Source organism: Ascaphus truei, chromosome 1 (assembly GCF_040206685.1).
Source record: "Ascaphus truei isolate aAscTru1 chromosome 1, aAscTru1.hap1, whole genome shotgun sequence".
Classification (NCBI taxonomy): Eukaryota; Metazoa; Chordata; class Amphibia; order Anura; family Ascaphidae; genus Ascaphus; species Ascaphus truei.
This window is the reverse complement of record NC_134483.1, coordinates 530,707,410-530,733,865: the sequence shown is the minus strand read 5'-3', so window position 1 is coordinate 530,733,865 and position 26,456 is coordinate 530,707,410. Positions and strand designations below refer to the sequence as shown.

Sequence of the window (26,456 nt, the reverse complement as noted above, 5' to 3'; positions counted from 1 at the left end):
AATGCAAAAACACTTAATTTTTAGGGTACTTTTTGCAGTTGTCCCAGATAAATAAAATCAAAAAACATAAGTCTCATAGGCATCAAACATTCTGTCAAATCCCATTGCTTCTTTAATTTTTTTTTTTTTTTTTTTTTTTTTTTTTATATATATATATATATATATATATATATATATATATATATATATATATATATATATATATATATATATATATATATATATATATATATATATATATATATATATATATATATATATATATATATATATATATATATATATATATATATATATATATATATATATATATATATAGCACAGTGCATTATAGGAACGTTTTCCGACATAAGGCTCACAAAGCATGGTACCTGATCATGTGCCCTGAGCCTGACTCACGTCATTTGCTTGTCACTTCTTGTTTAGAATGTAAATACAGCCTGCACGACCATGGGACACAGAACAATTACGTCGACATTAAGAATAAATGAATGGGGTATAAATAGGTAGCTCAATCAAAAGAGGAACCAGTGGCACATCGACCATCAAAGCAGATCCTTCTCCTCCTCCTGCAGATATTCAGGATGACTGAGGTCCCCGCCTGCTTCCTGTGCCTTCTCGCCTTGTCATCTGCATGTTACATCCAGAACTGCCCCAGAGGGGGCAAGAGGTCCTATCCAGACACAGAAGTCCGACAGGTACAGTATATCCACATGGCTTACATCCTATGTAGAAAGTCCTGCTGTTCTTTTCATGTGAGATTGTTGCTAGCTGGGTTTTCATACTGCTATACTGATGAATTTAATGCAAATGTTGCTGTGATATTGAATATATTCCTGTTCATGGCTGAATGTCTTGTCTGCTGGTAGTCAGGTACCAGGACATTTGTTGTTGACCTCTTATATAGTGCATAAGTGTCTTGTTATAGATTAAGCATGCAACAATGTCTACTGTGACTTCTAAATATATATAGAGTCGTATTTATCTTGCTTTAACGTATTCCTCTCACTGTTCATGCAGTTGTATAATATGTCTCAGTGATATGCATGTGTACATTAGGCAGAAACTAAGAGCACTGGAGACGGTTACTGAGAAGGAATCACAAAAGAGTTTAACCAAGTTAATTAAGCTGCAAGATGGCATGAATGAGAATATGTTTAGAAATGTGAAGAATGATTAAACAGAGGAATAGTTACATAGTTAAAAAAAAACATGTTTCTTTAGTAATATCACAAATCCCTATGTAATCATGTTTAAACATTGTAACGTTTGGTTATCTGTATTGCATATAACTTGCCCAAAGGTACTTTAATATCTGAAAGATTTAGACGTCCCAGGAGCCGAACCTGACACAGTTTCTAAACTGTTATAGACTGTAGCAAATTCCAAAACAAAGGGATACTTTAAGCAAAAGGGCGAAACATGTTTTGAAAACGTGCCAAGCACAAGGAAAAGTGACATTACTTATATTGTAACAGAGGTCCTAGTGTGGTGACTGAGGGGTCGGAATTACACGCAGAACCAAGCGGCAGATACAGCTGCAAATACTCCAGGTCAAGCGTCCTTGGCGGAGGAACTTGGTGCAGTTCAGTGCATGTGTTCAGTACCATGGTCAGCGCTGATCCCTCATCACCCCTGTACTAGTTACAGCGAGTGCTGTTAGAGACTGTGGCATATGTATCAAGGAAAAAGTGGTGCAATTCTGGGGCAAAATGTGCCCTATACTGTATGTATGTACTAAAAAAAACAAAAAAACATTAAAATCAACAGGTTTTTTAAAGAATTTTTTTTTATACATGTGGTGCAATTGTTTTGCTCCAGAACTACTCCACTTTTGCTTTGATGTCTATGCCCCATACCTTTGTACTCCGCTTCCAATAGGAATATATACATATACATACATACACACACGCACACCAAATGTGAAGCAATTCTGGTGCAAAATAACTGCACAGTATGCTCAAAGAAAAAGCCCAAAAGGAAATCAATAGGATTTTTTTTTTCTTTGATACTGTACATCTTGGGGGTGTTGTGCCTCAGAATTGCTAACCTTTGGCTTGGTATATAGACCCCTAGGAGTCTTTGTGGGGCCGTAAACGGTACATGAATAATGATTGTGTGGCCTTGCAGTGCATACCTTGCGGCCCTGGGAACAGAGGAAATTGCTTTGGCCCTAACATTTGCTGCGGAGAAGACCTGGGATGCTTTGTTGGGACCTCTGAAACCCTGCGCTGCGTGGAAGAAAACTACTTACCTTCCCCTTGTGAGGCTGGAGGGAAAGCATGTGGGACTGGAGGAAGATGTGCTTCTCCTGGAATCTGCTGCAGTGATGGTAAATCATCTCTTCTTCCTTTAAATGATTGCATGCACACAATAACATACTCGGTAACCTTGCTTGCAGTGTATCACTGGTACAGTTCTACTATTGTCCACAGAAACACTTACAAGTGCTGCTCTAGGATACAAGATAACTTAGTCTGGTTGCACAAGTAAGAAGGTTCATAAGACCATATTTCTCCAATGTTATGCTTATAGTAAACTAAAGAAACAAAAATAATCTGTAGAAATATATTTGAGGGGTAGATTTCCTGTGGTACTCAGTATCCCCTAGAATGGCCCATATATGTATGTGTGTGTGTGTGTGTGTGTGTGTGTGTGTGTGTGTGTGTGTGTGTGTGTGTGTGTATATATACATATATACATAAATACATACATACATACATACACACTATACCAACTTCTGAGGGACTGATCCCCACCACTCTTTCCTACATTTTCTTGTTAGATAATCTTTTTATTAATATTGCTGTTTGTTACATTGTTTGCTGACTGTATTTTCAGCTTATAGAGGGATCCCCAGCATGAATGAATGCATGCATAAATATTACATACATATGCTATTTGGAAATAATGCTCCATGGAACTTAGTATCTAAAATAGTGCAAATTTCAATGAACAGATTTAGAAATAAAAAAAGAAAGATAAAATAGAAATATTATTATTTCTAATAACTAAAAGTGCATTGTTCCAGTGTGAGTGCAGGTTTGGAAACAAACAGCATGGTAGCAGTGTTTCAAAGAATTAGGCAAAGAAGAATTACATCAAAAGATTAAGGGTTCCATTTACCAAACAGTGGTAAACCATTTCAATAGGCTGAAAAGTACTGCATGACTTAGCACCGCTTAGTATATGTGGCCCGAAATGCAAAATCTGCATTAGAGATAGATATGAGAAAATGGGTAGATTCCCTAAACTCTGATAAGAGGTTTTGGATCCGGATCCCATGTTCACTGCCATCCAAGTCAATCATTCAAGACAGATGGAGCTTTGATGTCCCTTATCAGAGCTTAGTGAATCCCAGCCTACAGTATGTATCAATGTCTTCCAGCGTCAAAAGTGAGAGGCAAAGTAGCAACACATTTATCAAAGAATTTATCAAAGATTTATCTAACCTTTTGTTTTCCACGAGATTTGTGCCCTTGATAAATCTGGGGCTATTTTTGCCCCACTGCCTCCAACTTGTGTAGCAAGGAGTCTTTGATATACAGTATATAGTTTATTAATTTTTTACTAGCGTCTCCCGGGTGCCAAACTGGGTTGAAATCCGTGCAAAAGGAGTTCACTATATTTATCAAGCAAAGACTCTAATTACTTTCAACGGTGTTAACTTTCTTTGATACATATGGGGACTGTATTTCTTTTTATTTTTGACCCAGTTTTTCAGCCCAGAGACTTTAGTATAGAGACCCATAATCTCCATAGTAATGACAAATGCATGTGACACCTTCCTTCATGCATGCAGGGTACTAATAAATGTGCATGCTATGAATGAGGTTGTTATGGGACTTATTAAACGTATTGCATAGTTCGTTGTTTGATACATGGGGTTGTGTTGCATACTCGACTGATGCAATTTAATTGGAAACAGAATACTGAGCATTTATTATTTTATAACTATTAGTAAATATCAAAAGTTCATTTGATATAGTCTTATAATAGCCATACTCTGAAAATATTCAGATATCTTTTGTGTAATATCTTTTTATCATAGATACATACTGTACTGTAGCAACGTAAACACTTCTAATTTTGCGCTAACAATATAAACAGACATTGTAGGATTTGTACCAGGTACAACTTGGCAGAAGATTTTGACACCGCTTCAAAAAAAAAAATTGACGCACATATACAATTTTTTTTTTAAATACATACCATTTACATCTTAACCATGTATTATTTGTCATCTTAACTCTGTGCCCAGGACATACGTGAAAATGAGATGTAACTCTCAATGTATTACTTCCTGGTAAAACATTTTATAAATAAATACATTTACATCTTAGCTTCATGGGCTTCACACTTGTTTGCACATACACCTGGCTAAAAAGAAATTGGGACACTAAAAGCACACAATGGGGCAAAAAAGGTTAGTGCTGTACGTAGATGCACACACGCAATATATTTCTTGGGGTTTTTTTTGCATCATTTTAACACAAAAAAATCCACGTGCGACACTTACTCCAAGGTGTCTCCCAGCACTGGAGGATTTCTTATGGGGTAGCACCAGTTAGTAAGTAAGGCTGATCGGGACCAGGAAACCTACACGAACAACATGTTTGTATAATTTCCAAAGCACTCAACATTGCTTCCACATCTGGTGCAGTATTATACCGACGCAGTACAATACCGGCGCAGTACAATACAATACTGGCACAGTACAATACCGGCACAGTACAGTACAATACCGGTGCAGTACAATACCGGCACAGTACAGTACAATACCGGCGCAGTACAGTACAATACCGGTGCAGTACAATACCGGCGCAGTACAGTACAATACCGGCGCAGTACAATACCGGCGAAGTACAATACCGGCGCAGTACAGTACAATACCGGCGCAGTACAATACCGGCGAAGTACAATACCGGCACAGTACAGTACAATACCGGCGCAGTACAATACCGGCGAAGTACAATACCGGCGCAGTACAGTACAATACCGGCGCAGTACAGTACAATACCGGCGCAGTACAGTACAATACCGGCGCAGTACAATACCGGCGCAGTACAATACCGGCGCAGTACAATACCGGCGCAGTTCAATACAATACTGGTGCAAAATATGTAAACAGAATATGCAGACAATTTTTCCATTACTATGCATCAGTTTTCACATGAAAGTAATACTCTGTGATAGACATTTGCTGGCAGTGCAGTGTACATCAGGGCAGTGTACATCAGGGCAGTGTACATCAGGGCAGTGTACATCAGGGCAGTGTACATCAGTGCAGAGTACATCAGTGCAGTGTCTCCCATCATCACAACTGGCTTAGACCTGGTGAACAATAAATAGCTCACCAACATGCCTGGCTTTTAATGGGGGGGTTTAGGGGGAGATTTCTGTAATAGAGATGGTGCTGTTTTTGTGTCCTCTTTGCAGCCAGGAGACATTTACTGATCTAGTTATACAAAGAGGTCAGTGACCTTCCTTATTCTGCCATTCTTCACAGAAAGCTGCAGTCTGGACTCCAGCTGCCTCGACGAGGACAGCGAGAGGCTACAAGTGACCCCCGAAAAGAACATGACCCGGCTGGACGGCTCGGCCAGCGATTTCCTCCTGAAGCTCATGCATATGGCCAACAGACAGCAGCAAGGAAAACACCACTTCTATTGAGCTCCGCGATCTGTATCATTATGAAACCTTTGTACCATTTGCCACGTGCTTAACATGTGAAGTTTACCGATTGCTCATACAAATCCTGTATTTAAGAAAGTAATGGAACCCAAATGGTGGAGAGTGTATTGTATATATGGTAAATAAAGTCTATTATTGCACTGTACTGTTACACCGGATGCACTGCATTATTATGATGATTATTATTATACAAGGACAAAAGAAAAATCAGGGGTCATCTCTCCGTCTGTACACCCTTTCTGATGCACACATTTTCATGTTAAACTTTGCAGTAACTCCTTCCCCAGTTGCCTCTCATACAGTATCTCACTCTTTGTCCTGTTTCCCGTCTCTCTCCTGTCCCTTTATCCCTCTGATTTTTTCACTATACACCTCTCATATCTTTAGTATTTTTTTTAAATCATTTCTCTCCTCCGGAAGTCAGGACCCCGTATGCTGCAGCCCTGCCCTCCCATAGCCACCAGCAGAAATGTGTTTAATCGGGATGAGAGATAGACGAATAGGTCCAAATCCGTTTTTTACCAAATCTCCCCCCCCCCCACCACACCACCACACCCCACCACCACCACCACCCTCCCTCCCCCCACCACCACCAACCCCCACCCTCCCTCCCCCCACCAACCCCCACCACCACAATCAGTCTCTGAATTGGTCACTAAAAAAACAGTGCAAATTAATCCAAATCTGCCATTGGATACAATCCGGACGGATTTTTAAGAATACGGCGATTTTAACAATTTGTGGCCGGATTGTTAAATACCCTAACCTGGAATAATCCATGGAGAGAGAGAGAAATGGGATATTTCCATGTCTATTAATTTTGGATTGCGTTATAAAATAGAAAAACCTGAGACTGCGGATTGGCATTTTTGAGACTAATCCGCGGACGAAAGGAACCGGCCGATCGGAGGCGGATCCCAATCCACCTCCCCCAAAAAATCACCCATTTCTACTCATGACTAAGGGAGAGGACTGGGCTCCCTACTGTGCAGACCTCTCCCCTTTTTGATGCCCACTGCTATATCTTCTTATCTTTCCTTACAGCCCAACATCTCACTCTCCTGCAATCCAACATCTCTCTCTCCTGCAATCCATGTCTCACTCTCTCCTGCAATCCAACATGTCTCACTCTCTCTCTCTCTCCTGCAATCAATGTCTCACTCTCTCCTGCAATCCAACATGTCTCACTCTCTCTCTCCTGCAATCAATGTCTCACTCTCTCCTGCAATCCAACATGTCTCACTCTCTCTCTCCTGCAATCCATGTCTCACTCTCTCCTGCAATCCAACATGTCTCACTCTCTCTCCTGCAATTCAACATATCTCACTCTCTCCTGCAATCCAACATGTCTCACTCTCTCTCTCCTGCAATTCAACATGTCTCACTCTCTCCTGCAATCCAACATGTCTCACTCTTTCTCTCCTGCAATCCATGTCTCACTCTCTCCTGCAATCCAACATGTCTCACTCTCTCTCTCCTGAAATCCATGTCTCACTCTCTCCTGCAATCCAACATGTCTCACTCTCTCTCCTGCAATTCAACATATCTCACTCTCTCCTGCAATCCAACATGTCTCACTCTCTCTCTCCTGCAATTCAACATGTCTCACTCTCTCTCTCCTGCAATTCAACATGTCTCACTCCCTCCTACAATCCAAAATCTCGCTCTCTCTACTCCAATCCAACATGTCTCACTCTCTCCTGCAATCCAACATGTCTCACTCTCTCCTGCCATCCAACATCTCACTCTCTCTGCTCCAATCCAAAATGTCTCACCCTCTCTCCTGCAATCCAACATGTCTCACTCTCTCTCCTGCAAATCAACATATCTCACTCTCCTGCAATCCAATATGTCTCACTCTCTCTCCTGCAATCCAACATGTCTCACTCTTTCCCCAGTTTCCTTGCATCTCACTCTTTCTCCTGTTACATACCCCAGCATAATGCACCATGCTAATCTCCTCTCCTGTTACATGCCCCAGCATGCTGCACCATGCTAATTCCCTCTCCTGTTACATACCCAAGCATACTGAACCATGCTAATCTCCTCTCCTGTTATGTCTTTATTTATATAGCGCCATTAGTGTACATAGCGCTTCACATTAGTAATACACGTGACAATCATATAAATAACAAATAATACAAATAACAGATCATGGGAATAAGTACGTCAGACATAAAAGTAACATTTCGGAAGAGGAGTCCCTGCTCTGGGGAGCTTACAATCTTATTGGTGGGGAGAACATACAGAGACTGTAGGAGGGCATTCAGGTAAGTGCATCTGCGGGGGTCCAAGCTTTATGTATCGTGTATAGTATTAGCCACGGTGTTACTCAAATGCTTCTTTAAGCAAGTGTGTCTTAAGGTGGATCTTAAAGGTGGATAGAGAGGGTGCTAGTCGGGTATTGAGGGGAAGGGCAGTCCAGAGGTGTGGGGCAGAAAGTGAGAAAGGTTTAAGGCGGGAGAGGGCTTTAGATACAAAGGGGGTAGAGGGAAGACATCCTTGAGCAGAACGCAAGAGTTGGGATGGTGCATAGCGAGACATTAGGACTGAGATGTAAGTAGGAGCAGAAGAGTGTAAAGCTTTAAAAGTGAGGAGGAGAATTGAGTGCGAGATGCGTGATTTGATCGGAAGCCAGGAGAGTGATTTCTGTAGGGGAGACGCTGATACAGATTTCAGAAATAGTAGAGTGATTCTGGCAGCAGCGTTTAGGATAGATTGTAGAGGAGACAGGTGAGAGGCAGGAAGGCCAGACAGCAGGAGGTTACAGTAATCGAGGCAGGAGAGAATGAGGGCCTGAGTCAAAATTTTAGCAGTCGAGCAACAGAGGAAAGGGCGTATCTTTGTTATATTGTGGAGGAAAAAGCGACCGGTTTTAGATATGTTTTGAATGTGAGGGGCGAATGTGAGAGAATAGTCGAGTGTGACCACTAGGCAGCGTGCTTGGGCTTCTGGGTGAATGATGGTACTTCCAACACTAATGTGGAAGGAGGAAGTAGGGCCAGGTTTTGGAGGAGGTATAAGGAGCTCTGTTTTTGCCATGTTAAGTTTGTTGGCGGATGGCCATCCAGGATGATATTCCAGAGAGACATTCAGAAACTTTGGCCTATATACCAGGTGTAAGGTCAGGGGTTGAGAGGTAAATTTGTGTGTCGTCAGCATAGAGGTGATATTTAAAACCAAAAGATGTGATTAGGTCACCTAGAGCGAGTGTGTAAAGAGAAAAGAGAAGAGGTCCCAGGACAGAGCCCTGGGGTACCCTACAGAGAGATCGATAGAGGAGGAGGAGGTGTTAGCAAAAGAGACACTGAAAGTACGATGGGAGAGGTAAGAGGAGATCCAGGATAAAGCTTTGTTCCGAATTCCAAGAGTATGGAGAATGTGAAGGAGAAGAGGGTGGTCCACGATGTCAAATGCTGCAGAGAGGTTGAGTAATATGAGCAGAGTGTAATGACCACTGTCTTTGGCAGCATGGAGGTCATCAGTTATTTTAGCGAGGGCTGTTTCAGTTGAATGAGCAGTGTGGAAGACAGATTGTAGAGGGTCTAGGAGAGAATAGGTGTTGAGAAAAGTGTAGCAATCAAGAGAATACAAGATGTTCAAGGAGTTTGGAGGCAAAAGGCAGGAGTGAGATAGGTCGATCGAAGGACAGGTAGGGTCAAGCTTGCTGTTTTTGAGTAATGGTATAACGGTTGCATGCTTGAAGGAAGATGGAAAGGTACCAGAGTAGAGGGAAGAGTTAACAATCTGTGTGGGCATAGGGATTATAGAAGGAGCAAGAGGTTTTAGGAGATGGGAGGGAATGGGATCAAGAGAGCAGGTGGTAGAGGGAGAAGAGGAGATCAGCAGTGACACATCCTCCTCCGAGACAGCGGAAAAAGTGTCAAGGAAGGCAGGAGGAGAGTTAGGAAGCAGTGTAGGTCGGGAGGAGGAAACAGAGTGGATGTTCTGACATATGGACTCCACCTTTTCCTTAAAATAGTCAGCAAAGTCCTGAGGTGAGATGGAGGAAGAAGAGGAGGCATCTGAGGGTGGTCTGAGTAGAGAGTCAGAGACAGAAAAGAGTCGGCGTAGGTTAGATTTGTGCATGTTGATTAGTGATGAAAAGTATGTTTGTTTAGCCTGAGAGAGGGCAGAGTTGAAACAGGACAGCATAAATTTGTAGTGAATGAAGTCTGCGAGCGAATGAGATTTCCTCCAGAGGCGTTCAGAAGAACAAGTGGAGGAACGCAGCATGCACATGTGCAAATTTAGCCAGGGTTTGGGGTTAGGAGGGCGAGGACGGCGGAGAGAAAGCGGGGCATGTAGATCAAGAGAGGAGGATAAGGCAGAGTTGTAGTTCCTGACCAGGTTGTCAGGGTCTGAAGCTGAACTGAGAGAAGAGAGGGAGGAGCGTAAAGTGGAATCAAAAGCTGGTAGGTTGATAGAGAGCAGGTTTCTGCAAAAATGAGGGCGAGATGGAGTGGGGGAGAAGCGAGAGAGAGAAAATGAGATGAGGTGATGGTCAGAGAGAGGAAAAGGAGAAATGGAGAAATCAGTGAGAGAAAAGTTTTTAGTGAAAACCAGATCTAGATAGTGGCCATCCTTGTGGGTGCTAACTGTAGTCCACTGTTGAAGGCCAAAAGAAGAGGTTAGAGAGAGAAAGCGGTTAGAGAGAGAAAGCGGGAGGCCCAAGGGAGAGAGGGGTCATCAATGTGGCAGTTGAAGTCCCCAAGGAGAAGAACAGGGGAGTCTGAGGAGAGAAAGAAAGAGAGCCAGGATTCAAAGTGACAGAGAAAGGCAGAAGGGGGATTAGTACAGGTAGGTGAGCCTCAAATGAGGGAAAAGCAAGACAGGGGGCGAATCTCCTCTCCTGTTACATACCCAGCATGTAGAACCATGCTTATCCTCCCTCCTGTTACATACCCCAGCATGTTGCACCATGCTAATCCCCTCTCCTGTTACATATCCCAGCATACTGCACTATGCTAATCTCCTCTCCTGTTACATACCCCAGCATACTGCACTATGCTAATCCCCTCTCCTGTTACATACCCCAGCATGCTGCACCATGCTAATCCCCTCTCCTGTTACATACCCCAGCATGTTGCACCATGCTAATCTCCTCTCCTGTTACATACCCCAGAATACTGCACCATGCTAATCTCCTCTCCTGTTACATACCCCAGCATGCTGCACCATGCTAATCTCCTCTCCTGTTACATACCCCAGCACACTGCACCATGCTAATCTCTGCTCCTGTTACATACCCCAGCATGCTGCACCATGCTAATCTCTGCTCCTGTTACATACCCCAGCACACTGTGCCATGCTAATGTCCTCTCCTGTTACATACCCCTGCATGCTGCACAATGCTAATCTCTCCTGTTACATACCCCAGCATGCTGTACCATGCTAATCTCTCCTGTTTCATGCCACAGCATATGGCACCATGCTAATCTCCTCTCCTGTTACATACCCCAGCATGCTGCACCATGCTAATCCCCTCTCCTGTTACATACCCCAGCATGCTGCACCATGCTAATCTCCTCTCCTGTTACATACCCCATCATGCTGCACCATGCTAATCCCCTCTCCTGTTACATACCCCAGCATGCTGCACCATGCTAATCTCCTCTCCTGTTAAATACCCCAGCATACTGCACCATGCTAATCTCTCCTGTTACATACCCCAGCATGCTGCACCATGCTAATCTCCTCTCCTGTTACATACCCCAGCATGCTGCACCATGCAAATCTCCTCTTACATACCCCAGCATACTGCACCATGCTAATCTCCTCTCCTGTTACATACCCCAGCATACTGCACCATGCTAATCTCCTCTCCTGTTACATACCCCAGCATGCTGCACCATGCTAATCTCTCCTGTTACATATCCCATCAAACTGCACCATGCTAATCTCTCCTGTTACATACCCCAGTATGCTGCACCGTGCTAATCTCCTCTCCTGTTATATACCCCATCAAACTGCACCATGCTAATCTCTCCTGTTACATACCCCAGCATGCTGCACCATGCTAATCTCTTCTTCTGTTACATACCCCAGAATACTGCACCATGCTAATCTCCTCTCCTGTTACATACCCCAGCATGCTGCACCATGCTAATCTCCTCTCCTGTTACATACCCCAGCACATTGCACCATGCTAATCTCCTCTCCTGTTACATACCCCAGCACATTGCACCATGCTAATCTCTGCTCCTGTTACATACCCCAGCATGCTGCACCATGCTAATCTCCTTTCCTGTTACATACCCCAGCACACTGTGCCATGCTAATCTCTGCTCTTGTTACATACCCCAGCACACTGTGCCATGCTAATGTCCTCTCCTGTTACATACCCCTGCAGGCTGCACCATGCTAATCTCTCCTGTTACATACCCCAGCATGCTGTACCATGCTAATCTCTCCTGTTTCATGCCACAGCATATGGCCCCATGCTAATCTCCTCTCCTATTACATACCCCAGCATGCTGCAAAATGCTAATCTCCTCTCCTGTTACATACCCCAGCATACTGCACTATGCTAATCCCCTCTCCTGTTACATACCCCAGCATGCTGCACCATGCTTATCTCCTCTCCTGTTACATACCCCAGCATGCTGCACCATGCTAATCTCCTCTCCTGTTACATACATCAGCATGTTGCACCATGCTAATCTCTCCTGTTACATACCCCAGCATGCTGCACCATGCTAATCTCTCCTGTTACATACCCCAGCATGCTGCACCATGCTAATCTGTCCTGTTACATACCCCATCAAACTGCACCATGCTAATCTCTCCTGTTACATACCCAAGTATGCTGCACCGTGCTAATCTCCTCTCCTGTTATATACCCCATCAAACTGCACCATGCTAATCTCTCCTGTTACATACCCCAGCATGCTGCACCATGCTAATCCCCTCTCCTGTTACATAGCCCAGCAGGCTGCACCATTCTAATCTCCTTTCCTGTTATATACCCCATCATGCTGCACCATGCTAATCCCCTCTCCTGTTACATACCCCAGCATGCTGCAAAATGCTAATCTCCTCTCCTGTTACCTACCCCAGCATACTGCACCATGCTAATCTCTCCTGTTACATACCCCAGCATGTTGCACCATGCTAATCTCCTCTCCTGTTACATACCCCATCATGCTGCACCATGCTAATCTCCTCTCCTGTTACATGCCCCAGCATGCTGCACCATGCTAATCTCCTCTCCTGTTACATGCCCCAGCATGCTGCACCATGCTAATCTCCTCTCCTGTTACATGCCCCAGCATGCTGCACCATGCTAATCCCCTCTCCTGTTACATACCCCAGCATACTGCACCATGCTAACATCCTCTCCTGTTACATACCCCAGCATACTGCACCATGCTAATCTCCTCTCCTGTTACATACCCCAGCATACTGCACCATGCTAATCTCTCCTGTTACATACCCCAGCATGCTGCACCATGCTAATCTCTCCTGTTACATACCCCAGCATGCTGCACCATGCTAATCTTTCCTGTTACATACCCCATCAAACTGCACCATGCTAATCTCTCCTGTTACATACCCCAGTATGCTGCACCGTGCTAATCTCCTCTCCTGTTATATACCCCATCAAACTGCACCATGCTAATCTCTCCTGTTACATACCCCAGCATGCTGCACCATGCTAATCCCCTCTCCTGTTACATACCACAGCATGCTGCACCATGCTAATCTCCTTTCCTGTTACATACCCCAGCATGCTGCACCATGCTAATCCCCTCTCCTGTTACATACCCCACCATGCTGCAAAATGCTAATCTCCTCTCCTGTTACATACCCCACCATGCTGCAAAATGCTAATCTCCTCTCCTGTTACATACCCCAGCATACTGCACCATGCTAATCTCTCCTGTTACATACCCCAGCATGTTGCACCATGCTAATCTCCTCTCCTGTTACATACCCCATCATGCTGCACCATGCTAATCTCCTCTCCTGTTACATACCCCAGCATGCTGCACCATGCTAATCTCCTCTCCTGTTACATACCTCAGCATGCTGCACCATGCTAATCTCCTCTCCTGTTACATACCCCAGCATACTGCACCATGCTAACCTCCTCTCCTGTTACATACCCCAGCATACTGCACCATGCTAATCTCCTCTCCTGTTACATACCCCAGCATACTGCACCATGCTAATCTCTCCTGTTACATACCCCAGCATGTTGCACCATGCTAATCTCTCCTGTTACATACCCCAGCATGCTGCACCATGCTAATCTCCTTTCCTGTTACATACCCCAGCATGCTGCACCATGCTAATCTCCTCTCCTGTTACATACCCCAGCATGCTGCAAAATGCTAATCTCCTCTCCTGTTACATACCCCAGCATACTGCACCATGCTAATCTCTCCTGTTACATACCCCAGCATGTTGCACCATGCTAATCTCCTCTCCTGTTACATACCCCATCATGCTGCACCATGCTAATCTCCTCTCCTGTTACATACCCCAGCATGCTGCACCATGCTAATCTCCTCTCCTGTTACATACCTCAGCATGCTGCACCATGCTAATCTCCTCTCCTGTTACATACCCCAGCATACTGCTCCATGCTAACCTCCTCTCCTGTTACATACCCCAGCATACTGCACCATGCTAATCTCCTCTCCTGTTACATACCCCAGCATACTGCACCATGCTAATCTCTCCTGTTACATACCCCAGCATGTTGCACCATGCTAATCTCTCCTGTTACATACCCCAGCATGCTGCACCATGCTAATCTCTCCTGTTACATACCCCAGCATGCTGCACCATGCTAATCTCTCCTGTTACATACCCCATCAAACTGCACCATGCTAATCTCTCCTGTTACATACCCCAGTATGCTGCACCGTGCTAATCTCCTCTCCTGTTATATACCCCATCAAACTGCACCATGCTAATCTCTCCTGTTACATACCCCAGCATGCTGCACCATGCTAATCCCCTCTCCTGTTACATACCCCAGCATGCTGCACCATGCTAATCTCCTTTCCTGTTACATACCCCATCATGCTGCACCATGCAAATCCCCTCTCCTGTTACATACAGTACCCCAGCATGCTGCAAAATGCTAATCTCCTCTCCTGTTACATACTCCAGCATACTGCACCATGCTAATCTCTCCTGTTACATACCCCAGCATGTTGCACCATGCTAATCTCCTCTCCTGTTACATACCCCATCATGCTGCACCATGCTAATCTCCTCTCCTGTTACATACCCCAGCATGCTGCACCATGCTAATCTCCTCTCCTGTTACATACCCCAGCATGCTGCACCATGCTAATCTCCTCTCCTGTTACATACCCCAGCATGCTGCACCATGCTAATCTCCTCTCCTGTTACATACCCCAGCATACTGCACCATGCTAATCTCCTCTCCTGTTACATACCCCAGCATACTGCACCATGCTAACCTCCTCTCCTGTTACATACCCCAGCATACTGCACCATGCTAATCTCCTCTCCTGTTACATACCCCATCATACTGCACCATGCTAATCTCTCCTGTTACATACCCCAGCATGCTGCACCATGCTAATCTCTCCTGTTACATACCCCAGCATGCTGCACCATGCTAATCTCTCCTGTTACATACCCCATCAAACTGCACCATGCTAATCTCTCCTGTTACATACCCCAGTATGCTGCACTGTGCTAATCTCCTCTCCTGTTATATACCCCACCAAACTGCACCATGCTAATCTCTCCTGTTACATACCCCAGCATGCTGCACCATGCTAATCTCTCCTGTTACATACCCCAGCATGCTGCACCATGCTAATCTCCTCTCCTGTTAAATACCCCAGCATACTGCACCATGCTAATCTCTCCTGTTACATACCCCAGCATACTGCACCATGCTAATCTCCTCTCCTGTTACATACCCCAGCATACTGCACCATGCTAATCTCTGCTCCTGTTACCTACCCCAGCATACTGCATCATGCTAATAATCCTCACCTGTTACATACCCCAGCATGCTGCACCATGCTAATCTCCTCTCCTGTTACATACCCCAGCATGCTGCACCATGCTAATCTCCTCTCCTGTTATTTACCCCAGCATACTGCACCATGCTAATCTCCTCTCCTGTTACATACCCCAGCATGCTGCACCATGCTAATCTCCTCTCCTGTTACATGCCCCAGCATACTGCACCATGCTAATCTCCTCTCCTGTTACATGCCCCAGCATACTGCACCATGCTAATCTCCTCTCCTGTTACATGCCCCAGCATACTGCACCATGCTAATCTCCTCTCCTGTTACATGCCCCAGCATACTGCACCATGCTAATCTCCTCTCCCCACTCACTGCTTCCCAGCCTGACTTCTCCATAGAGATGGCATTTACTGTAGGACCGTGCACAGAGAAATCCCGGTGTAATTCACCTCTCTGTGCTCCTGACACCTCAGATCAGACCTGGGGGGTGATGAGGGGAAGGTGCATCTATTGGGCTGCAAATAAGACCCAGAATCAGGGGGGCAGTGGCATTGGCCAGAGAGGAGCCCTCACTCACCATGGTATTCCTAGTTAGATGTGAAGGAGTCTGATCTGGGATATAAGACACAACTTTGTTTTCGAAAGGTTTTTTTTTTAGGGTTCTAGAATCAAGTGCACATTTCCAAATAGCTACTGTACAGTCTTCTGAGGAGGAGAGTGTCAGGAAAACATTATTGGTGTTTTCCCAAAATTATAGCTGCTCTCTTCCTTGTCTGGGTCTCATGCTGTTTCATCTTATCGATGTACAAATAGAAAATCCTGCGTATTGCTCAGGAGTACAAGGCAGTGTAATTCCCTGCAGATATAGGATACTTAAATGCTGTCCACTTCAAGGAGATGAACATGTGGTAGGTTCAAAATATATAAAGATATTCATCGTTATAATATCTGAAACCATGTACTGTACACTTCATGTGATGGGTTAGAAACTCTGATAACAATGGCACTGAGTTTGAATCGGGGGGGATGGGGGGATGGGGGCTTGGTTCAAATCCCGGTGTCGGCTCTTTGTGACCTTGGGTAAGTCACTTTATCTCCCTGTGCCTCATGCACCAAAAAATAGATTGTAAGCACCACGGTTGTGCTATGTACAGCGCTGCATACACTGCCAATGCTATACAAGAAAAAAAAAACTTCTATGTTATTATGACTTTCCCTGAACATCATGAGCGCTGGCTGGGAACATCATCAGGACCCAGTAAGGGTTAATGACCTATTAATGACTTTAGACATAAGTCACCTGCATCAGAAAGATTCTTAATCAGAATTCCTGTAAAAGAACACACAATATTAGAGGCAAAACAAAACCTTACACAGTATTTAAATGTGTTGCTCAGGAAACAGGACACTGTACGTATTCATTGATATACAATAGTAGAAGTTGCCCTTTGAGGAAAGCCTTTTTGTAGCAGGTACTTTAGACGTAGCAACTTTTGACCAAAGTATTTAACTAAGGGTTTCCCCTTTTATAGTGAAGATATATGAAAGGCTTGGTGCTATTGTAATGTACAGGGTTTATGTTGCACGTTGAATAGATATAAGAAATGGTTAATCATATCTGAAATGCCAACTTTTAAGCAGCATTGAGTATAGGAATGTTGAGGGTCTAGAGCAAGAGTCTTTGTTCCTACTAATTTCATGCCAGTTACACACACACACACAAACAAACAAACAAACAAGCGCACACACACAATCAAAGAAAAATAGAACCCTAAACATACAGTAGTAATTAGGAATACTGTGACTTTGGCCAAAAAATGTAAAAACTATGAATTTTTCTACAGAAAATAAAAAATAACATCAGCATAGACAGCTTAAACCAAACCAGCTTTGATGCACTTGTGCTGCATGCAGACTGATCTAACGGAGATTCGTTTTTGTGCAGAACACCATCAACATCTGCATATTCAGAATGTACCTCTGAGCTGCCACGGCAGAGGAATTATAGCCCGTTCCTAATTACTGTAGGTATCTACCCTTACTTGCCAGAGTATGTGATATCTCTATGGCATATATTGTAATAGAGAACTCTCCTGATTATCTACAGTAGCTCTGCAAGTGCTGTGTGACAAACAGGGCTTATACTGAGCCAGCCCTGTTTCCATACATACTGTATGCAGTATTTCTAGACATCGATCTAGAAATTATAGACACAATTAGATTGTTCTGACAAGCATTGCATAGACACACCCTAATAGTAATCTACTACACAATGGTTAATAGGCTCAATAGGGAGGGGGAGGAGGGGGGAAGCTCTGTTTTCCAAGTAGAATTTATTTGTATTGGGGAGAGACAGCTAATGATGCAGGGACAATGTGAATGTGATGTAGAACTGTAGCATGATGTATTCTTGAAAACGCTGGATATTGGAGCACAAACGTCTAAGCCTTATAGTTTATATGTGCACTTCACTCCCATCAGAAATACAGTAAGTACATATTTTAAATAGCTAAGATAAATTCAATGTCTAAACACACAGATACCCAACAAGCTCTGAGAAACCCCAAACATTACCACAGTGTGTGTGTGTGTGTGTGTGTGTGTGTGTGTGTGTGTGTGTGTGTGTGTGTGTGTGTGTGTGTGTGTGTGTGTGTGTGTGTGTGTGTGTGTGTGTGTGTGTGTGTGTGTGTGTGTGTGTGTGTCAAAAGGAGTGATAGTGGGCGTGGCTAAATGTATATAACAAAAAACAAACAAAGATGCCCAAAGCTACTTCCAATGTGACAAAGATACACTGTGCAAAACCTATATATTCTCTTGAAAAAGGGTAATTTAGTTTAACCCTTTGGCCAAAGCGTCCTAAGCCTGCTAGCCACTTTCAAGGCATGACCGTTAGCAGGTTCTAACACTCCCTGAGTTAAAATTCTTATTTACCTCTATAATTAGGGGACGAATTATCAGCATTGGATCTGTTATAACACAGCAAAATGAAACTGACCTGCCAATTTGGAAAGTGGGGAGGGGTGAGCTTAAACCTTAGGGAGGAGGGGCCACTAACCTCCCAAAAACAGCTGAGACCAGCTGCACATAGTTAATAAACACACAGATGCCCAACAAGCTCTGAGAAACCCCAAAACATGGTGTTTGGCGTTTCTGCCTGTGTGCTCTTGGAACCGATTCATTTGACGCAACTGTGTTCCAAAAAGTGACGCAATGCATCAAAACATACGTTCTGTTCCCCCAAACTGCCTTAATACGCCCAAAATGATTTTGTTCAAATCTAATAAACCAAATAATCATATTGTGCAGGCATCCTTTCCATATTATGCCCAGCAAATAAATTTGTGCAGGGTGTGGGAACAGAGTCTTACCCGAGACCTTGTGATGTGGAATAAAAGCTCCATCCAGATGTGAATCCTAAATCATTTTTGAGACACAATAAAACTTGCAGTCTATGGGACAACGCTCAAGACATCGTATGTCATCTTGTGGAATAAAACATGAGAAGGTGACTCATTTGACCTTTTAACTTTGTTATATTCTTAGTCCTCAAGAAAGCTCTTTTCATGACATAATCTCCTATCTAATCAATATAATTGACTTATTGGTATATGGGAATTGCATCTGTATAATGTTAAAGTTAATGAAACAGAATACGCTTCATTAATACATAATCACAAGGCACTGAGGGTGTTGATGGGATGGCTGGGATGTCTTCACTACATGTAATAAATGTCATCAGTGTCATAGTGATCTGTAGCAGTAAGTGGCCAACTGCTTCTTAATTACCAGGGGCAGAGTCATCCAGTCCCCAGCTTCCACCCCAATGAATATTCCATACAGGGAAACTAAAGCTGTCCTAATACATTAATCTGCCCTCCTATGATAATTCCATAGAAATATAGCTGCGGGAAGAATCAGAATGAGTGACAGGGACATTATCATGTTTAGCATTCAGACGTTGAAAGTGTTTTTGTCATATCATTCATGTATATCTTTTAGGGAAAGGCATTTCAGGGAAACACATGTTATTCTGCTTTTAGCTTACATACACAGTACCAAGAACTTGTTTTTATTTTATCTAAGTGCAAAAAAAGTCCCCAAGAAGTGTAACTTTTCACATTAGTGTCAGATTTTAACAGTAAGCCAGGCTTTGTGTATTTATGGATATTCTTCTGTGGGCAGCAGTGCTACTACTCAGGATTCAGGCTGGGCTGTTTAAGGAGGTCTCTCTCAATGAGGTTGCAAAGGACAATCCATCTTTTATTGGCCATTTGCAGCAAACAGCAACTTCAACTGACAGTAGAGTTGCCCTCTTAGTTATTAGTGATTATTAATTGTGATGATTTCCTATCGTACGTGTAACACCTTCCCCTCCCCCCCCCCTATCGCAGATGGGGACCATGTGGGGAAATCTACACTTATGTTACCGGGTGTGGTGCGTTACCTGATAGGCTCACAGAAGGCCTGAACCTCCGCCACTGGGAGCCTGGGGTTACCTGATCATTCGTTGAACACAGCGCCTCCACCTGTAAGGGTTCCCACCTGAGTGGGATGGTCCTCTTGCAGGAACCACAATAATAAGACACGCACACAGTGTATGCTAATAACTGTTTACTATTGCTAATACTAATAACTTCGGTACCTGTACCACACAGAATAATGCATATAGCCGTACACATAGAAGTGCACCGGGTGCACACATCAACATAAGTATTCCCCAGAGTACCTTATGTCCAAACCCACCCACGTGTGATGGAGATAGTGCTATCCCTGGACGTGTTGGTGCACTATTTATAGATACCTGCCCGGGGCTCCAGCCCGCGGGTACCGCTATACAACCGGTATGGATCCGTCTGATCCGACGTGATGTCCTCCTACGCGTGGGGTGACTTCCAGCGTGGATAATATCACCACAGCTCCACACCGTCTGTACCTTGACGGGGATCCGCCTGTAGCCGGCCGGCCACAGTCACTGCTTGGCTTGGCCTCCACGAAGATAGTCTCTATGTTACTGAGGGGTCTGAGCCCAGACCCAGCAATCAGGCTGCTTGACACTGAGGGTGTCCTAACTTAACCAAATAGCTAAAGGGGCAGATCTCCTTACGTAGGGCCTGTCCCTGAAGCAATCACAAACTGGGGAATGGTAACTTATATGGGACCTCTTGGGGTAATTAGGCCTAGTGCTAGGGGCTACTGCTCCCTGCACACACACCCTATCTCCCCCAGCTCCCAGCTCCAACTCACACTCTTTTTAAAAGCTGTCTAAACTGTCATCTCTCACAGCTTCACTGGTTGCCTAGCAACATGTAACTGCAGCCTCTCTTAACTGTCTCTATTCAAAACTGCCAGCGCATGCTCCCTTGCACTGAAAACGCCTTAATTGCAAATGCAGCCGCCCTATTGACTAAGCCGCAGCATGTGACAATCCCCTGAGGGATACGGGGGCTATACACTCCCCCTGGTAAAATCCCAACGGCCTCGCTTGGGTAGCAGACATATATCAGAGAGTTATATAATGAAAAATGCATTGCATAGGATACACAACAAATCACGTTGATACCCGAGGCCAGCTGAGTCTCATAGTGGGGTACCCCTAACTGATTGAGTGATTGACTCCTGGGAGTCTTTTGGAGCTCATGATCGGGGGCTAGTGTCTCTGATCCCAAACCATCTCCTCCCCCTGGTAAAAGGAATAGTAAGGGGTCTTGGTGCCAAACTTTTACCCGGCCATCCGTGACATGGACGAGATGGGCAAGGAGGTCTTGCCCTTTGCCTCGGTCCACCACATGGTGAATGAAGCGCTCCAGCGTGCACATGAAGGAGGCAATAATTACCAGAGCGGTCACAGCACAGTCTTTGTTCACTCCAGCAATCTCTTTAGTGGTGACGTCTTCTGGGGACATCACAATATCTACATGCAGGTCCTTGTCTTGAGACGAGAAGGATTGAAGGTTCCTCTTGTAGGTGTAAGTGCCGTGCATAGCCGCTGTACTGGATACCTTGATGGGTTCAAATCGGTTCTCTGGTCTGCAGAGATCTTCTAGGGGAGACACCTCCACCAGGACGCGATGACGGGGTGAGCCCATCGCCCGGGTGACCCTACCTTTGGAGCCCCCATGCTCCACGATCACCAGGGAGCTCACAACCAACACCCCTGGGGCAGTCAACTCACCCCTGTCGTCATTGGCAGGTACTGATCCCAAGCCTGGGACCGATAGTACCATCGTTGAAGGCCGGACAGGCCGTGGCAGGGCACACGGGCCCACAGCAGTAGGTGACTCAATCAGCCCGTTGTCCTCAGCGTCACTTGAGTGGTCCGCCGGCAGGTGCATCACCACGGCTGATTGGATACTGTTGTCAGTAGAAGAGAATGGGGGTAGGAACGCCTTACCCTTCGTTGGTTCGAACATCTGTGGTTCATTGGAACCGAATCTGGAACCGATTCTGGAGTTGAGTCTGGAACTGCTGTTAGGGCGCACGGGCCCTCCAAAACCTCTGCTCTTGAGGTAGGTAGATTGGCAGCATTGACCGACCCAGTAGAGGGGTCTGTCGCATCTTTTTCTGCGGTTTCCGTGGGCCGCAGCAGCATGGGTTGCAGGAACTGTGCTCCGCAGCAAGCACTCTTGGGTCCCCAAGTCAGGTCTCCATCTGGAAAATCACATTTGCTGCAGAAACATCGTACGCACCCCTGCCTGTCCACTTTTGCCACCAGAAGTTCTACTGGTAGGTGATAAGGGTCAAAGTCCATACCGCCATACTTATTCAACTCCTTTTGTAAGCACGGGCACAAAAGATAGGGTGCTTTCACTCCCTTTACTCGCCAACCTCTGTATAACTGAGGGTGCAGTTCGCTGCATCCTGTTTCTCCCTGCCAGGGAACAGAAGTGGTGGACTGAGACTCACTTACGTCACGGGGGTGGAGCTCTGGTTCTCGCGCCAGACCCGGGCTGGTTACTGTAACGCATTGTGGTGCAGCCTGGCCGCCATTAGCACGTGCGCTATCCTGACTTGGCGGGAGACACCATTTTAGGTGGGACTCATGATTAGCCTCCCCAGATGAGGGAGCCAAAGAAACTGCTAGGTAAGGGTAGATAATTGGGCACCCATTGGTCGGACCCTCAGGCAGAGTTAGGAATTGGGGACCGTCTTCCTCGCATATGGCATGGCCTACCTTTAGTGTCATGGCACTCCATTGACGGAGGGAATCATACTTTCGCCCTATGACCCATGCTTGCGCTAGTCCAGGGAGTTTGCGAACATGCTCCTAGATGTCTGACGCGAATGCGTGAGCAGGAACTCCGCCCACAACGACCAGGCGGTTCGGGGACGGGCTAAGCTTTGTGGACCATGCGTGGACCTCATACCTTGAGGGCACCCACATAGTGGAAAATTAAATTGGACAAATTTGGATGAAAAATAGGACAGGGCACAACAGGTCTGAGATCTCAGCAGCGCCTCCAAAATGTAACACCTTTCCCCCCCCCTATCGCAGATGGGGACCATGTGGGGAAATCTACACTTATGTTACCGGGTGTGGTGCGTTACCTGATAGGCTCACAGAAGGCCTGAACCTCCGCCACTGGGAGCCTGGGGTTACCTGATCATTCGTTGAACACAAAGTGAACCAGGATTAGCCGGCGGCAAATAGAGGGTGAATCCAACATCCGAGCCCCCACTGCCGGATTATACAGCAGGGGCTCGGCGAGGAAATCAACCCCCACCGCCTGTTCCTTCCTGGTCGCGGAGACCAGTTTCCAGGCCTTTAAAAAGTCCCGGTAGTATGCCGGCAGCTCAGAGAGGTTTCTTCCTAAACCCTCGGGCCTGATGATAAACAGTTGCCGGTCATACCTCATACTGCGCAGCTGGCGAAAGAAACTGGTCACCAGCTGGCACCACTGCGGAGACGGATCCGCGAATAGGTATCTCTGCAGGTATTGGAGGCGGAAAGTGTGTAACTGGGAGCGGACACACACCACTCACTGTCCACCCTCCTCCAAAGGAAGGCACGCAACCCCCACAGAGACCCAATGCTTCCCCATCCAGAGAAAATCCATCAATGTCCTCTGGATCTTGTTGATAAATTCGGGGGGCGGACCCATGGCTATCAGCCAGTGCCAAAGCTGACTGGCCACCAGCTGGTTGATCACCAGGGTTCTTCCCCTAAGGGAAAGCATTCTCAACAGATACACCCATGACCCCAGACGAGCAATGACTCGTTCTTCAAGTTCACTGAAGTTTTCTGGGGCTGGGTCCTCCGCAGCAGACAGGTAGACTCCCAGATATTTGAGAGTATCGCTCCCCCACGAGATATTACGAAACGCGGGGGGCAAAGAGTTCACCTGTAAGGGATCCACCAAGATGCCGGAGCACTTGGACCAGTTGATCCGAGCAGAAGAGGCCGCGGTGTAGACCTCTTGGCACGCTTGTGCCCGCTCCAGATCATCTAGGTCCTGGGCCACGAGGAGCACGTCATCAGCATAAGCCGACAGGACTACCCGCATGCTGGGCTCCCGCAGCACCAGCCCACTGAGCCTCCTCCTCAGTAGGCAGAGGAAGGGCTCGATGGCCAGCGCGTATAGTTGCCCAGACAGGTGACACCCCTGATGTACTACCCGACCAAACACAAAAGGTGCCGTCAGGGACCAATTAATTTTTACCAGTCACTCTGCAGAGGCGTACAGCATCCGTAGAAAGTCCACAAATTGTGGGCCAAAGCCAAACTCCCGCAGGGTCTGCATGAGGTAACGGTGATCCACCCTGTCAAACGCCTTCTCCTGATCTAGGGACAGGAGGGCGAGTGACAGACCAGTCCTCTGCGCGTGGTGTAGCAGGTCCCGGACCAGAAAAACATGTTGTCATGAATGCTCCGGCCCGGGACAGTATAGTCGGGGTGAATCACCTCTGCCAGCACGGACTTGAGCCTCAGCGAGAGCGCTTTGGCTACGATCTTATAATCCGTGCTGAGCAGTGAGACCGGTCACCAGTTAGAGATCTGGCGGAGATCCCCCTTCTTTGGCAGCAGAGACAGTATTGCCCGCCGACATGAAAGGGGCATCTCACCAGTCTCCAGGGCTTCGGCCAGGACCTCTGTGAAATCAGGTCCCAGCATCTCCCAAAAAAACCGGAAGAACTCCACAGTCAGCCCGTCTAGCCCCGGGGCTTTTCCGTGGGACATGAGATTAAGAGCTTCAGAGAGCTCGGCCAGAGTCAAAGGTAACTCAAGCCGCTCTCTTCCACCCTCGCTGACCGTGGGAAGCCCCTCCCATAAGACCCTGCACGCATCCAGCTGGATGGACTCCGGAGAGAAAAGATCTACGTAAAACCTCCGGGTTCTGTCCCAGATGCTCTCCGGGTCAGTCAGAGGGGTACCGTCCTCTGCTAGCAAGCAGGTGATATGTTTACGGTTTCCCCTCTTTTTGTCCAGCGCGTAGAAGAGGCGCGACCCGCGACCCTCTTCCCGAAGGAAGTGGATGCGGGATCGCACATACGCCCCCCAATCTTCCAAGTCCCGGAGAGCGCACTTCCTCTCCACGTACGCACACTGCAGGAATTGGTCTCCTGCCACAGACAGCCGCCTCTCGAGATCGAGCACCTCTTCCCTAAGGGTCTCAATCTCAGCATCGCGCCGCCTGCTGGCACCTTTAGTGTGCTCTTCACAAACGAGGCGCTGATGAACCTTGCCCACGTCCCACCACTGCTCTAACGTGGCAAAGTCTGACCTGCAACCTCTCCAGGCCATCCAAAAGTCTCGGACCGACGTCGCAAACCCCTTGTCCTCCAACAACGTATTGTTGAAATGCCAATAGGCGGCTGAGGGCGCTGCTGGTATTAGCGCCACCGTCACGGACACACAATTGTGGTCCGAAAACGGCGCTAGCCTAATGGTACTGGACTGAGCTCGCGACAGGCTGTGGCTGGATATGTACAGCCTATCGATCCGGGACCAGGATATCTGTCCACCTCTAAACACTCTAACATAGGTGAACTCAGTGGATACCCCGGGATGTTGTTCTCGCCAGACGTCTACCAAGGAGTAGCGGGTGATGACCTCCCGCAAGGCCGATGCAGAACTCGGGTGTGGCTCTGGACCATTCCGGTCCCTCAGAGCCTCGAGGGTGCAGTTAAAATCACCCCCGAGCACCACGTGTTCGTCCACGTCGACTGTCTCCAGGTATTCGGACAATCTGACGAAGAACTGCCTTCTCAGGGGTCCGGTGGCAGGAGCATACACGTTCAAGAAATTAAACGTGTCGTCCTCGTGCCGGACCCTGAGATGCAACAGGCGACCTGGAACAACAGTTTTGGCAAACAGCAGCTCAGGTTGAAAGGATTCAGAGAACAGGGTCACCACCCCACAAGATGTTGAAGTGAGGTGGCTGAAAAAGACCTTGCCTCGCCACTCCAGATGCCAGCTGGCTTCAGCCTCTGGAGTGGTATGGGTTTCCTGCAGGAAACTCACAGAATACTTTCCCTTTTGTAAAAAGGAGAGTACCTGGAACCTGCGAAACCCGTCCTTACATCCATTAACGTTTAGCGTACCGATGCTCAAAGCCATTGGTAATCAAGAGTCTTGCTACCCATAGGCGCTCAGCGTACTATACCCCGAGAAGCCCTTACGTGCTCTCGCAACACTTTGTTAAACTTTAGGACCCGAACATGTTCGATAGTCCCGGAAAGTTTGGCCTTGTGGTTAGCCTTGATATATACTCTGAGAGAGTGGAGAATGACCGAAGCATCCTTCCACCTCTCAAGGGCCAACTGCACCTTCGTATGTCCGTGTCTACAGAGGGTATC

At 46.2% G+C, this 26,456-nt stretch overlaps 1 protein-coding gene across 1 annotated transcript; it reads left to right on the top strand.

Annotated features, from left to right (window-relative positions):
• Positions 1 to 411: 411 nt before the first annotated feature.
• LOC142472221 (vasotocin-neurophysin VT) lies at positions 412 to 5,845 on the top strand. Its single transcript, XM_075579116.1, has 3 exons — positions 412 to 698; positions 2,131 to 2,332; positions 5,510 to 5,845. Exons 1-3 carry the CDS (start codon positions 585 to 587, stop codon positions 5,671 to 5,673), a joined length of 480 nt encoding a protein of 159 aa, XP_075435231.1. The 5' UTR covers positions 412 to 584; the 3' UTR covers positions 5,674 to 5,845.
• The last annotated feature ends 20,611 nt before the right edge of the window (positions 5,846 to 26,456 follow it).

Bases quoted from the DNA above. Each gene is read 5' to 3' on its own strand.
- LOC142472221 (XM_075579116.1), top strand. From the start codon at position 585: ATGACTGAGGTCCCCGCCTGCTTCCTGTGCCTTCTCGCCTTGTCATCT. The intron at 699-2,130 runs GTACAGTATATC...GTGGCCTTGCAG, and splicing joins CAGACACAGAAGTCCGACAG to TGCATACCTTGCGGCCCTGG. The intron at 2,333-5,509 runs GTAAATCATCTC...CATTCTTCACAG, and splicing joins TGGAATCTGCTGCAGTGATG to AAAGCTGCAGTCTGGACTCC.